General features: G+C 35.2%; 1 protein-coding gene across 1 annotated transcript in view; it reads right to left on the bottom strand.

Annotated features, from left to right (window-relative positions):
- The window catches only part of LOC113052395 (polypeptide N-acetylgalactosaminyltransferase 18-like), a 72,039-nt gene extending 64,602 nt beyond the window's left edge, over nucleotides 1–7,437 (bottom strand). Inside the window, exons 1-2 of the mRNA XM_026216842.1 lie at nucleotides 7,211–7,437; nucleotides 4,243–4,409 (exon numbers count right to left, since the gene is read on the bottom strand). Of these exons, the coding sequence (XP_026072627.1) occupies nucleotides 4,243–4,409; nucleotides 7,211–7,437 (394 nt within the window). The remainder of the gene's footprint in view (nucleotides 1–4,242; nucleotides 4,410–7,210) is intronic.
- Nucleotides 7,438–16,047: the final 8,610 nt, after the last annotated feature.

Below are 16,047 nucleotides of genomic sequence, written 5' to 3'. Positions count from 1 at the left end.
TCCAGTGATGATTGACTGAACTTGTAATATGGACCAATCACAGCGATTGTTATCTGACAGTTGTTTTTCTCTATTTCCTTGCCGTTAATGATCCTGACACTGACCACAGGTATGCCAGAAGCTAAAGGTCACTTTGTAATTCACCTTGCCATTGAGTGAGATGTTGTGTTCAGCCAGGCTCATGCTTATTGAGTTTATCCTTGAGCGAATGGCGTCTCTCATCGATCACTGAGATTGTGGAATTGCACAAGTGAACGTGAAGAGAATGTCTCTTTCAAAAGTCAGAGAACATTGGATATGAACAGCTTGTGGCTCTACAAATTGCTCTAATGCTTTACCCCCGCCTGCAAATATGAGTTTTATGATTGAACCGGGAGACACTAAATGAAATCTGTCTTCTGATTTTATTTGACAGCGAAAATCCCTCCATCCTCAACCTCACCAAAATCTTTCTTCAAAGCTCATTAGAGCAGAACTTTCATCTCTGTCGAAGATGACTGATTAACATAAGGGAACACATAGCAATTGATTGGAAGAACTGGTGAAGATACTATCAAAATAAAACAAAGGATAGCAGGTCCATTATCTCAGAGCTGCTCATGACTGAAAGCATCAATCTTTCATCACCATTATCGGAAGTGCACTTCTTTTTTCTTGTTTACTTGTTTTGCTCAAAACCAAACATTAAGCTTGACTGAATCTACTGTTAGCCATTATAATATTATAATATAAAAGAAGACTTACAAGCTGAAGGTCTCTAAGCAATCTTATTGGGTGTCAAAGCATTTGAAGTCCATGATGTTAAACTTAAATTTAAACAAGGATTCATTTTTGCAGGATCTCTTGTGAAAAACAAGTTCACGTTGCCATTCTTTTAAAATGACTTTAAAATAATATTTAAGTATGAACTGAATATCATGTTTACAGACACCCAACTGTATGTTATTTGCAATTAAATTGTAATTTGTTATAGTTTAAATTTATATTAAATGGAACTAGTTGAAATTTCAAGTGCTTCTTTGGCCCACTTAAGTAGGACGTTTATCTAATTTGATAATAAATATGGTTAAAGTATACTGCTGAATGTGCTGACAAGCATTTATTGTAAACTTTCTATTGAAAACTGACTGTCGTTTATTGAAATAAATGATGGTGTTGCAATTTAGTACATTCAGAAATATTAACTTGCTTTAGTATACTGGCCAACACATTAAAATAAGTTATTTAAAGCATGACAAAAATTATTACAATATAATCATTTAAAATGCACTTTAAAGTAAAATATTTCATTTGACATTACAAAGTGCACTTATCAGTACAAACTGTACTTTTTTCTGTCATTTGAGGCATATAAACCATTAGACTTACAAGTTTTTGAAACTTTTCAACAAGGCTTTGTCAAGTCAGTAAGTCTTGCATTTATTTTCTAGAAAAAAAGAGGTATACATAAACACCTATATTTAATACATCTGTCATAGGGCAATCTGTCTTCTCTGTTAATCTTATAGAGGCCCAATGAAGTTTGCTCAAGTTCTGTGAGGAAGCCTGCTTGCCTGCTGGAAGATATCCTTATTATCCCTGGTCATAGAAAGAGAATAATTAAATCTTTGTGTACGTCAATATGGACTCCAGGAGCTGGGACAGCTAAGATGTATTGATCTGAATGTGAAGCTCTCAACCAATATCATCCAATATAATTCATCACTCCATCTTACAGCTCAAAACCTACAATGGCCAGCCAAGACAGCTCTACAAAAAGTACTGTGGCTCCTTTGGCTGCATGTTTGAACTCTCATTCTGACGGCACCCATTGACTGCAGAGGATTCGTTCAAGTGATGTGATGCTATATTTCTCGAAATCGTTTCCAAGTAAAAAAATAATAATTTACAACATATTTTCAAGTTTGAGTAACTGATCATTATGGATTATCTGAAAACAAGTATTATATTGCATGCAATTCTGCTTCTAAGATTGTTGTTTTTTTTTGTTTTTATTTGTTTTTATTTACTGAAGATATATTTTCTGAAAATAAGTCCAATTTAAGCTATTTTTCTTTTGCAGTTTTTCTGTTTAGATATTTCTGCTGACCAAAAATGCTAGGGAATATATGACTTGCATTGCAAAAAAATACATAAAATGTATATATATATATATATATATATATATATATATATATATATATATATATATATATATATATATATATATATATATATATATATATATATATGCAAGTCATCTCTCTCTCTCTCTCTCTCTCTCTCTCTCTCTCTCTCTCTGTCTGATGATAAGGTGATTATTCATAATTTGTCCACTGCAGAGAAAAAAAATAAAAAAATAAAACATTTGCCAGTTCATTCTCAGGTTTTGAGGAGAGCGAGATTTAATTTTCGTTGGCCTTCACTGAAGTTTGACAGATTCTCTGTCGGTCCCACTGTTGACATAAAGTCTCATGTTGAGTGGCCACTTCACAACCTTCATCTATTAATGTAAAGATAAAGCTGTCAGGAATCACAAGATTATGCCAGCTGCGGGACGCTAGTCCTTGAAATGGTCCAATTAGTGCAGAATCATCTGGGTCACTTTACCCTCTTTCTCTTCATGTTGGTCATGGTGTCTGCCGCAGTAGAATAAAGTGTAAGCTGAACCCAGAAGTGGCTCTCACATTAAGTATTGATGTCAAGAGATAATATTCACAACTGAAAGGACCTGTCAGCTTCCATAGAGCCACGGGTTGACAACAGTTCAGTGCTGATGAATCCAATTCATTAACTAATAATTCTAGCCGTAATGACAAAAGTAAATCAGCGTCAGATGACACACTATGCCCTGACACAAAGGATGGAATGACACTAGCAAAATGTCAAAGACGGCATGTTTTTGTGTTTATTGTTGTTGTTGTTTGCTTATTTATTTATTTGGGGGGGGGGGGGGGGGGGGGGGGGTTGGTAAGACATTCATTCATTCAAAAAAAAATGATAAAAATCTAGAAGAAACTTTGCATGACTCAGCAGCATTTGTCTATCCACAACCATGACATTTCTACAGAGCAGTTTGAACATCTTTGCAGATGATTCTGTGAAGCTTATTAGGTTTTCTGGTATTTTTCAAGATGAAATATTTCGGCGTCTTCTACATTAATCTTTATCATTTTTGGGATCCTGTGATACCTAGTAAAAAAATAAAGTGTGCTTAATTGTAGTCTCCAAATCTTAAAAGTATATAAAAACAATATCTGTTGTTGTAGATAATAAATAAAATAAAAGGACACTTATGTGTACTAAGACTATACTTTCACAATTGTTCCACAATTTTAAAATGTGCATTTTGTAATAATGTCAAATTAAAAGTATGACTTCCACAATATAAAAAATAAATAAAAATTCAAGTTCAATGGCTACCAACAGCTGTTACCAACATTCAGAAATCTCTGGAAGATAAGGTATATAATATAATTTAAATATATAAAATGCAATATAATAATACATTTATTTATAAATTGGGAAATTACGTGTACACTAGAATTAAATTAACATTTGTTTCACAAAATAGTAACAGAATGATTCAGAATGTTTTTTTTTTTTTTTATTAACTTCTTTTTGTTCTCAATGTAGACAATTTGATAAAAAAAAATGCAATAATCACAAAATATCTGAAATACAAGATAATGTACCATCCCAACCTTTTGTTCTTTCATTTCTTAAAATAAATATTAAATATAACAGGAGATTTATCAGTCTGTCAAATTAATGCACTTACTGCAGCACCAAATTGGTGGAAATTAAAGTAATAATGAACAAAAAGGCCAGCAGACAAACCCACTACATGCAACAATAGTCCAGAACATGAGGTGCATGATGTTGGAGAAACAGAGTAATTCATCATGTTTCTTAGGTTTAAGCTTTCTGGGGTAAATATTTCTCAGTGTGCAGCTGATTAGTATTCCATCACTAGTCACTTTAATCCAATGAGCAAAGCAGCTAATTAAGCAGACGGAAGTGTTCGACTGAAGACAGAATATTGAGAAGCCAAACAGCAGTAATTATTAAGACGATAAGCCTCACACTGAGAACTAGGAAGTCCAACACAAAAGAGCACTAAAATAAATGCATGAGGTTTGAGTCTCTCAGGAAGTAGTTACGCCAATGCTTCACATTAGTGGCCCTCACTACTTAGAGCTTGTGAGACACACATTTCACAATCGAAACATATTAAGTACATTGTGCTGTTTGTAAACCTACCGTTATTGCTGTTGTCATCTACCAGTATGATCTCTTTGAGCAGGTGGCGCGGGGTTCTGTTCATGACCGAATGGATGGAGCGCAGAATGACTGAGAGCGCCTCGTTCACAAAGATGAAGACTATACTAACCTGCGGAAGGTTGGACGGGTAAGACATGTTTTTGCACCTGCGGGGACAGATGAAACAACGGAGCACACATGTTAATGTGTAGATGGATTTCCAAGAATAGAGTACAAATTGATGTCCTTTTACTTCTAACACACAAAACCCATGTATGATTCGTTATAGAATTACTAAATTCAAGTATTCAAAGTAGCTCGTTTTAAACACATCAGCTTACAATGAGGTCTTCCAACAACTAAAATAAATTATAATCAGAATTTTGAGATTATGTTGGTTTCAAAATCAATTAAATAATCTAATTTAATAATAAATGCTTAACCATTCAAAACTGTTAACCAACTTATTTGAAGAAATTATGATTAATAATGTAAACAAAAATTCATAGATTAACAGCGAGGAGGGCTGAGAACTGTTATTTTATTTTATTTAAAATGTATTATTATTATTATTATTATTATTATTATTATTATTATTATTATTATTATTATTATTATTATTAGGTTCTGCCTAATAATTTTGTGGGAGCTGTAACATTTAAATAATAATAATAACAATACTACAACATTACATTTATCAAAAGTTAAAGACATTTAAAATGTTACAAATATATATATATATATATATATATATATATATATATATATATATATATATATATATATATATATATATATATATATATTTCAATCAGCACCAATTCTAAATAATCAGCAAATTAATTGATTTCTGAAAAAAATTAAAAATGTGTTACAACGAAGACTGAAAAAATAACAGCTGTTAATTCACAAGAATGATGAAATATGTAAAAAGTATAATAGAAAATAATTTATTTTAAATTGTAAAAATATTATAGTTTTTGATTCATAAATTCAGTCCTGAAGAATGTAAGATAATTATATAATAATAATAATAATAATAATAATAATAATAATAATAATAATAATAATAATAATAAAAACATTACAAATTCTAAATTATTCCAAAATTTTGACCGGTACTTCTTAAATTTGATAAATGTTTTCTATTTAATGAATGTTCATTGAATAATTGTTGTTAACATAACATAAGATCCCACAAATCTGAGTTTTAGACTTTATTTAGACCCAAAATTGTCCTAAAGTTTTGTAATAGAGTTGCAAAACTGCAAACCTCATGCAGAATTTATAGTAAATAAAACAGCTCATATATTTAGTTTGACCTCCTGAGGTTTACATCAGCATTTTCATAAGGTTAGCTGACTTCTTTTGATAATTTATTATAAAATGACTTAATCTTCAGTTTTAGGCCCTATTTTGTTTCCTTTATGTGGAAATAACTGAGAAATCAAACAAAAGACAAAATGGAAATTTGACAAACAGGATCTTTTTGGGAAATATGGGGGTCTTTACAATGACAGGTAATGTTTTGATGTTCTTGGCAGACTTGAGTTTATAACAAGTGGGTTTTGAAGGTTTTCAGACCCAGGTTCTCAATAGCAATTTGGCTTCACGGTGAGAAAAGAACATGTGATCAGATGTGAAGGAGTTCTTTTTGTTGCTGCCAGCAAAACACATCCAGTGATTACAGGCTATGGAGTAATTATGTTTCTCCACACACTCCTCTTTCAAAGCCTGTCAAAATAGAGACGGATGGTGTAAAAGCATGTGTTGCCATGCTTTCAACCCATAACAGAAAAAAAATAAATAAAATAAAAAAATTATAATTTACAGTTCATTTACTGAAACAGTAGTGGGGTTTACATTACACACATTTTCAGCAGTATGATTATACACTACTTTTTTTTTTTTAACATTACGTGTTTTGTTTGTTTGTTTGCTTGTTTGTTTTGGAAATATGTTTGTTATTCTCACTCACACTTCGTTTATCTGATAAAAAAAAATACATCAAATATGGTAATATTGTCAAATATTTTTACAAATTAAATGAACTGTTTTCTATTTGAATATATTTTAAAATACAATTTATTTCAGTGATGACAAAGATGAATTTTCAAGAAATCATTCGACCGCAAGCAGACATTAAGCAGCAGAAACTTTTTCAATATTGATAATAATAATAATAATAATAATAATAATAATAATAATAATAATCATAATCATAATACATTATCATAATAATAATAATAAGACAAAGAAGAAGAAGAAGAATTGTTTCTTGAGCACCAAGTCAGCAATAAATTTAATTTTACATATATTAAAATAGAAAATGTTCATTTGTAATATTATTTGACTGTACGCTTTATACTATTTTTACTGTATTTTTCATCAAATAAATGTAGCCTTGGTAATCATAAGAAATGTCTTTCAACATGTAAACAAAGTAGTGTACTTTGGGGTACAATATAAATTCCATTTTACATGAATATGGTAATCATTTTACACTTTTAGAAAACAAAATGGTACAGATTCTGTCAATGGGGCAGTACCTTTTTGAAAGGAACTCCTTTGTACCAAAAGAGTCCAAATTGGTACCTTAAAAATTCATATAAGTACCTAAAATTAGAAAATTTGGAAAAGGTACCACCCCAGTGACAGCTTTTGTACCTTTTTTTTTCTGAAAGTGTATAGCATATATAATCATATCAACACATATCATTAGTGTGTGGTGGACATGAGGAGGCAAAAAGGAGGCAATCATTTCATCAAAATGTATTTTTGAGAACACACTGCTCTTGTTTGCCTCCTCTGAGAAAACTCCATATCAGAACACTAGTATATTACCATCATATTTCAGTGAGAAATGAACACTGCTAACATGGATTTGTGCTCAACCATCACATTAGTTCACTCAGACGTCACTGTGACAGTGAATAAAGGACAGACAGACAGACAGACAGCCACTCACCCTTCAGGTCTGTAGTCTGGGATGGGTCTGTCCATGGAGAGGCGGTCGCTGAGGTAACCGTTGTAACCATAATACTGAAACATCTTGAGGGCCGCTCTACGGCTCTCTGGCCCCAGATCCTGGCCCCAGTGGTTGAACAAGGACGAGTCAGAAAAAGATCGATCTAGCTGATTGTCATCTCCTTTCAGCGGGGACTCTGTGAGGGTCAAACAGAGAGATGTTGGCATTCCCCTGATGATGAAACGTGTCAAAGAACAAAGTCTACAAAAGGAAAATGACACTGATGTGACACTGAATGCATTTAAATGCACAATCTTACACCAATTGTATTAGTATTTTTTAAAGGACAATACACATTAATGTGTAAACATGAGTAAACAAGTCTAGTATGTAAATGTGCCAGATTTAGTCATTCAGGCAAATTTTCATCTGTTTGATTGAACTAAATGATGCGACAACTCATGATTAAATGCCTTCTCTGGAGTTCTTTTATCAGGTAAACCCTTGTGGAAAAGATCTGTGCTTAATTGTATTGAAATATTAAAATCTTAAAAGAATAATTTTATAAAACTCTACTGAACAACATTATACTTTCTTTATTATTTCTTAAAACACTTTCTATTAATGTCAATTTAAATGTTTTCCTTAAAACTACATTTTACCTCAAAAGTACATCAAAGTAAGTTTTAATAATCTTCTGGAGTGCTTTAAATAAGTACACTTCTTTTAAAGTGTCGACTAACATACAGTAGAAAAACACAAATGTACTCGAAAATAAATGCTTTCTGATGTGATTTGTAATATGAAAAGGGTGAAAAAAGTTAGCCAATAGTCAGATTGAAAAACCCGGGTCGATTGCGTCAGAATGATGACACGTTTTACCATCTGGAGTTAGTGTTCTCCTGAGAACTCAAAAAGCTACCCTTGGACAGTAATATATTTTCCCATTGGTATCCTCCAATCAATCAATCATTCAATCAATATATCCTCACATTCAGGCCATTCAAATATATGGCACACACTCACTGCAGAGTATCCATTGGTGAGCAAGTGATGTAATGCTAAATCTTTTCCAAATCTGTTCTGACGAAAAAACTAACTTTTCTACATCTTGAATGGCCCAAAGGTGAGTACATTTTCAGATAATTTTCATGTCTGGGGAACTATTCCTTTTAAAACAGTAATTTTTATAGCTGTACTCTTGACATCTACAATATTTCAGGCTATGGGAACCGAATACACAGAATAAGGAAGTTGCATTGTTGTGAGCCAGAGTATTGCAACCTGGACCTGTGTGAAAACATGACTACAGAGTGCTCAGTCAGAAAACTGATACTGAGGGGGTCAGTCTGGATCACTGACGGAATCAAATACGGCTCTGTTGGATACTGGCTTCAGAGAGCACGAACACCCACCCAAACGACAGCTCTGAATAAACACTGGAGCCATGCTGCTAACAAGCATGCTTTCAGCACTGGCGCAGTAAAGTCATTTATTGGACCCAGTTCACAAACACACAATATCTGACTGCAGAGATTAAACATTAATATACTGTATTTCTACTTGCTAGTGGAAAATGAATTCTATTTTATGTGTGAATGCTTTTGTACTTCACTTTTATAGTTTCCCATATTACCACCTTTTGATAAAACTCTCTTAAGACATTGCAAAAAAAGTTCCCAAAATCAAATGACCTGGGGCTGCTAGATGGAGTTGTTAGAAACAAATATAACTGGTTTTACAACCATGAATTACATGAACTACATAAAGTTATCGGTGGAGTTGAAGTTATTGATGCATTAACCAGTGTTATTTTAGTACTACTAAGATGGTATTAGGCTATAGGTTTTATTAATATTTTGATTATTAAACGTTTTTTGTTTTGTTTTAGATTTTCTGTTCTCATTTCAGTTATTCACTCATTCACTTAATCTTTCATTCATTCAATCATTCATTTGTTAATTTTTTTAAGTTAATAATTAATAATTTTTTATTTATTTTTTTTATTGACTTATTGACCCCTCTTAAAAATCTCCTGCATGCACCTAGGAAATAACATTGCTAAAGTTGTGATTTGGACAGTCATATTACTTTTAGTATGCGCTTTTTAAAAACATTGGAAATCTGAATTTCAGTGTAGTCTCAGACTTTTGAGAAGCACTGTAGTTTTATATACTTTTTTTTAAATTCATTTTGATGTGGTTTTTTATTAGTTTGACGGTTTATTTAATTTGAGTTTCATTTAGTTACAATAACCCTATCATCAACAGACCTTTTCCACAATACTACTATAACTGCTTTGTAAGGCAAGATGTGTGTGTCAAAAAATCTGATTGGTAAATCCATTAGTGAATAATAAAGAAATAGTGTATACATCAAAATATTTGCTCAATAGGAGACAAATAGCTAAATATCTGATTTATCAGATCACCAACTGTGTGATGACTGCCGCTGCTATAATGTGCTGGCTAATAAAACCTGTAAATGTCATTTGGCAAATCTACAATTGTATGGCTATTTATGCATTATACTCACAGCGGAGTAATTACTTTGACAACCAAAATAATACATGACTGTCCTTGTTCAAAGAAATATGCTTAATCTGTAGGCTTTAATACATGAGACAGATAGCACTTGCCTTAATGCAAGATATAACCCATCCGGTAATACAAATTGAATTCTGTAATTTGTGCAACATTACACATTCACATTTACAGCCTGGCCTGCGCAAACCCTCTTTTGGCGTTAAAAATTACTGTCAGGATTTAATTATGGCATGCAGTGAAACAATAGTGATTAAAAAGTCATGGACAGTTATTTTTGCACATGACCTTATTGCACATGTATTTAAAGAGAGTATTTAAATAATTCATGCAAGGTGATTTACTAAGACTTGCAGAAGTCAATCCCTTTTGCACAAATATTTAATACCCCCCCCCCACCACCACCACCACCAAAAAAAAAAAAAAAAAAATGTGTTGTCTTAACCCATTTATACGGTCATTGTGTAAATGATCCAGCTATGTCCGTGTTCTTTCATTTGCACACTGTCAGTAAATCAGCCATAGAACTTTCCACTCTCACCTGCTTTTTACCGGATTTCAGCCTCATGCAAATTTACCCAGTTTAGTAAAGTATTAAAAAATAAAAAATATATAAATATTAAATAAAAATATTTTTATGTCAAATCAGTTCAAATCAAATTGGAAGTCTAATAAAAAGATGTTTTATTCCACATAGAGAGCGTCTCATGGGCCACCCATGTTGAGATCAAATGACCAGCTAAGTATGACTTCTCTTGGTAACTTTAACTGATTACCATGTACTAGTTAGCCCTGCTGCTAAAAATCTTTCTCCATTGACATCCATTCAAAATTAACACAACTTATATAGACATACTGTCTTCAATTGAGCTGCTTATCGCTGTTCTGAACTGAACTGAATCAACACTCAACTGACTTGAGCTGAATAATGACACGATTGTACAGCAGAATTTGGATTTGCTTCATATTTCATTATGTTTGCATCATTGATTCTGTTACTTCACTGTGAAGCTGCTCACTGTTATATAAAGCGCTATATAAAAAGGTGCCTTCAGTTGACTTGACGTTGTTTTTTCAGGCAACACATCACCGCTATTTCATTGCATAGTGTATGTTTCACCAATGCCTGGTTCTTTCTGAAGACTCCTAAAAGCATAAAATGATCACTTTCTTCTGCTTTTCATGTCATAAGGCAGAGACATTTGCCATACTAAACCAAAATAAACTGGCATGGTGTTAAAATAGTCAGGTAAAGTACAAATATACAAATATATGATACTGCCACATCAAATCATGTTGCATAGAGAATTTTTCTAAAGTCACAACATGAATGCAGCACACATCGTTTTAATTCTGACACGATCATAAGTGCACACATCCTAAAACCCCATTATATATGCCTGAGGGTCAGTGATGTGACAGTATGTCTGCCTATTAATTAGTGTCCTCCCTCAGTAGAGATAAGAAACCACGCTGGTGTGGCCAGGGGTGGCTTTTGTAGACTTCGTAACCTAGGCAACATGTAGTGGCTCGGTCTGCTCAGCATGTTGTCCCAAAGGCTCATTGTTGACTGAGGAATTCATTCACAAGCATACAGGCCAGCTTTCAGAGCCTTTCAACTCAACAAAAGAGACAGAGGGCTTCAAGTAATAGAAGTCCTTTCATAGCCATTAAACACAGCTATGAGAAATAGCAGAATTTCATAAGCAGTTAGAGAATGACCCCACATCAGTGTGTGCTGAGCGCATCACAGCAAGTATACATGAAAAGTTCAGTAGCTCTACCGCAGCCAATATGCTGCATGACAGCGATGAACTCTTCAAGATAAAAAAATCAACATTAAATGGCTTTCACAAGCCATTTTACTTTAAGATATGATGTATTTCTGTGTGTACCTGGATCTTTTACTGATAGAAGACATGTGGGGCAGGCTGTGGGTAAGGGTTTATGTTCATGACTTGCTTTTATTGCCACAACATTGATTACATTAATATTAACTATCATCAAAGGGTCATGAACTGAGAAATCAAATCCCCCTTTTGACATATAACAGGTCAACATATTATAAAAACACCCTGTAAGTTTCAAAACTCTAAACTTTCTCGTTAGTTTAAAAACAAGTTCAGAAAACAACTAGTTTTGTAATGTGCCGCTTTATGATGTAATAGTGTGGCTAAGCACCGCCTCCACAGGAGAAGATCGGTGCCTGCTTCTACATCACTCCCTCTTTAGCCCCGCCCAATGATATACGCTTGTAGTAGGAGGAGAGGAAATGCTAGAAACACGCAAACACAGGATTACTCCATCAACAGAACCATACAGATGACATTACAAGATTATAAATTGTGAAAAAGTCTTTCTTGAACGTTGTCAGTGAAACACTGTTTGTTTACTTTACTTTGCTACAGATTAATTTTTAAACAAGACAGTATCATGCAGGCTTTTCAGAGAGACTAAACATTGATGCAGCGCTGAGTCTGACTAACGTTAGAGTGGATCGATATAGTAATGTCACAACACATAAGTGTGATTAAATGTGCTTTTACCACTATTGCAAAGTCTGTTCCAGACCATTTGATATGTACTGGATATTTATAAGTTTTCAACCCAAATGACTCATGTTCAGCGTCCATCTGCTATTTTAATAAGTGAAACTTATTACTGAGGTCACTATTGGCATTTATTCTACAAGCTAAAATCAACCTACAATACCGGTCAAAATGTATTAGAAGTCTCTTCTGATCACCAAGGCTTCATTTTAGTGACCAAAAATATAGTAAAAACACTAATATTTTGACATATTATTACAATTTCAAAGAATTGTTTTCTACTTAAATATATTTCAAATTGTCCCCTTTGTCAAAATTGAGTTATTCACATTTTCTTATTCTGTGTCAACGTATTTATATTATTTGATAGATTTTTTTTTTTTTTTTTTTTTTTTTTTTTATGTTTTGTACGTTATGGGACTTTTTATTTAAAAAACAATAAGGTTCTATCTACACAGTCCAATGGAACACAAAAACTTTGAAGCTCAATATATCAAAACTACTCAGAATGCAGATAGAACCTTATAATTCCAAGGGGACGAAATTAATTTTTTCCTGTGTTGGAAAAACTGAATTTTCAGCATCAATACTCACAGTCTTCAGTGTCACATGATCCTTCAATAATCATTCTATGCTGATTTGGTGCTCAGTTATTATCAGTTAACATTAGTGCTTAACTCCTAATAATGGTTCTATAAAACATTTTTGATGCTTAATATGTTTGAGGAAACCACTGTATTTTTCTTCGATGAATGGGAAGTTCAGAAGAACAGCAATTATTTAAAACTGAAATATTTTGTAACATTATAAATGTCTTTACTGACACTTGTTATCAATATGTTTCCCTGGTGAACAAAGTATTTTTTATGAATAGTATTGTTCACTATTAAACAACTGAATACTATCGTGTAATATTAAGCAGCACAACTGTTAAGAATTAATAAGAAATATTTCTTGAGCACCAAATTAGCATATTTAAATGATTTCTGAAGGGACATGTGACACTGAATTAAAATAGAAAACTATTGTTTTAATATTCTGCAACATTACCGTTTTTACTGTATTTTTGTTCAAATAAATGCAGTCTTGGCCAGTGTGTATTAAAATAATTATTAATTTATAAATCAGACTGATGTGGTTCATGAGTCCACTAATTCAATAATTTCCCTAAATGAATAGATCACCTGAGAGATTTTTGTCCCTCCACTGAAAGTTCCCGCAACCAAAACTGTCATAAAGAGCTTGTAAAAAACATATTAATCAAACAGTTAAAGTCTAATCCAAGTCTTTTATTCACATTAAAACACTGATCAATGCACATGCATATAGCACATCAAATATGGTAAATAAAAGCTTAAATTAAATATGTTTATCATAAACATATATTATTCCTGCTTAGAAGATTACATTTTAAGGATTACATTTACATGCCTTGATGAACATTCTAAAGCATTTAAATTTCAATTGCATGGAAAAATGTCTTATGGGCTTGAAACAATATGAAGGTGAGTAATGACATAATTTTCATTAATGGGTGAACTATTCCTTAAAAAACTCACTGACTGAATGAAGATTATTAGTGAGTAAGATACATAGCATACATTTCAGTCTATTGCCAATGCAACAAAAGTACTGTATATAATGTTGTGACAATAATCCTAAAATATGAAGATATCTTTATATATATTGATAAAATTACTGTCACTTTCTATTAGTTGTCTTTGTTTAGTATGTATTATTTCAAGATACTTTATAAAAAGTGGCTCAAAAATTAATCATACAGCTATATAAGATTTTGGTCATGCCATGTACCACCCACCAAAAACATACTTGCACTCACATAAACAGAGCCCAGCCCTTCCTGAAGGAGGTGGGCTGGCAAACACAGGCATTGAAAGAGGACCAAAGGAAGTCAAAGAAATGAAAGTGACTTCCTATGGATACAATGAGGGCAGTTACACAGAACGTCTCGGTTACGTATGGTAACCCTCGTTCCCTGAAGGAGGGAACGGAGACGCCACGTCGGATGACCGACGAATATAGGATATCGCTTCGATAGACCAATCTACTTCGAGTGTAAACTAAACGAGCCAATGCACATTGGCATGCAATTATTGCATCCAGCTGCCGCTGATCACTGCGTGAGTATAAGAGGGCAGCAGGTGCAATGCATACCAGTTTTTCGCTGAGGAGCCGAGCCGGGAACCCGGCAGCTCAGCGGCGGTACAGCAACCATGGCGACGGGACGTGGCGTCTCCGTTCCCTCCTTCAGGGAACGAGGGTTACCATACGTAACCGAGACGTTCCCTTTCAGTCGGTCACTCTCGACGCCACGTCGGATGACCGACGAATATGGGATCCCTATCAAAGCGCCATGGGTGCTGCCCCTTCCAGTGCCCTGTGCGAGCCGCCTGCGCCCCTATTAGGTGTAGGCCGGGGCTCAGAACAAGTAGCTCCACTCACCATTGTCAAAGCACTACCTCACTGGGTGAGATTGGATAACACTGGGAAAACGTACCCGGTCCGCTTGGAGCCGGGACGCTGCGGAAGCCCCATCCTTCCCGAAGGAGGTCTCGGAGGCAAATACACATATAGCATCCGTTTAGGAGTATACGGAGAAATTTGAGGTGATTAAAACCCTCTTGGGAAGGCAGAAGTCTGCCGGGGAAACACGGGCTCTAAGGCTATACCGTGGACTATACGCATACGAGTACCGCTTAGGTCTCAATATGGAGCCCAGCCTTCCATGGTTCTCACGGATTCATCATGAAGGCCTGGCGCCGGACGTTCCGCCGCGTCCAGCTGCCTAGGGTGATGGAGGAACTCAACAGGGTCTACAGTTCCGACACTCTGGAGCAGTTTTAGCAAGCCGACACTAACCGGGGCCTCTCAGTGCCACTACCCGTTTGAGGTGAGAACACAGGAGGATACCGGCTCTACACGAAGGCTATAGAACCTAGCGAACGTGTTAGGGGTCGCCCAGCCCGCCGCTCTACAAATATCTGTCAGCGAGGCGCCACGAGCCAGCGCCCAGGAGGATGCAACACTTCTAGTTGAGTGAGCTCGAAGCCTGAACGGGCAGGGCACATCCTGAGCCTGATAAGCCAGGGTTATGGCATCCACAATCCAGTGGGCCATCCTCTGCTTAGAGACGGCATTCCCCTTCTGCCGGCCTCCGTAACAGACAAAGAGCTGGTCTGAGGTCCTGAAGCTTTGCGTCCGGTCCACGTAGCACCTTAATGCTCGAACAGGACAAAGCAAAGCCAGGGCTGGGTCTGCCTCCTCCAGGGGCAGCGCTTGCAGGTTCACCACTTGGTCTTTGAAGGGTGTAGTGGGAACCTTGGGCACGTAGCCAGGCCGGGGCCTCAGGATTACCTGGGAGTCAGCTGGCCCGAACTCTAGGCACGAATCGTTGACCGAAAATGCATGCAGGTCCCCTACCCTCTTGATGGAGGCCAGTGCAAGCAGGAGCACAGTTTTCAATGAAAGAAACTTTAGCTCAACTGAATGCAAAGGCTCGAATGGGCCCTGCTGTAGTGATTTAAGCACTAGAGACAGGTCCCAAGAGGGTATACAGGGGGGCCGGGATGGATTTAACCTCCTGGCCCCTCTAAGGAACCTGATGATGAGGTCATGCTTACCCAAAGACTTCCCATTCACAGGGTCATGGTACGCAGCAATAGCAGCAACCTGGACTTTGAGGGTGGAGGGAGACAGCCTTCGCTCCAACCCTTGCTGCAAAAAG

Source organism: Carassius auratus, chromosome 32 (assembly GCF_003368295.1).
Source record: "Carassius auratus strain Wakin chromosome 32, ASM336829v1, whole genome shotgun sequence".
Taxonomy (NCBI): Eukaryota; Metazoa; Chordata; class Actinopteri; order Cypriniformes; family Cyprinidae; genus Carassius; species Carassius auratus.
Note: the sequence above shows the minus strand (reverse complement) of the source record. Positions and strands in the feature narration are given on the sequence as shown.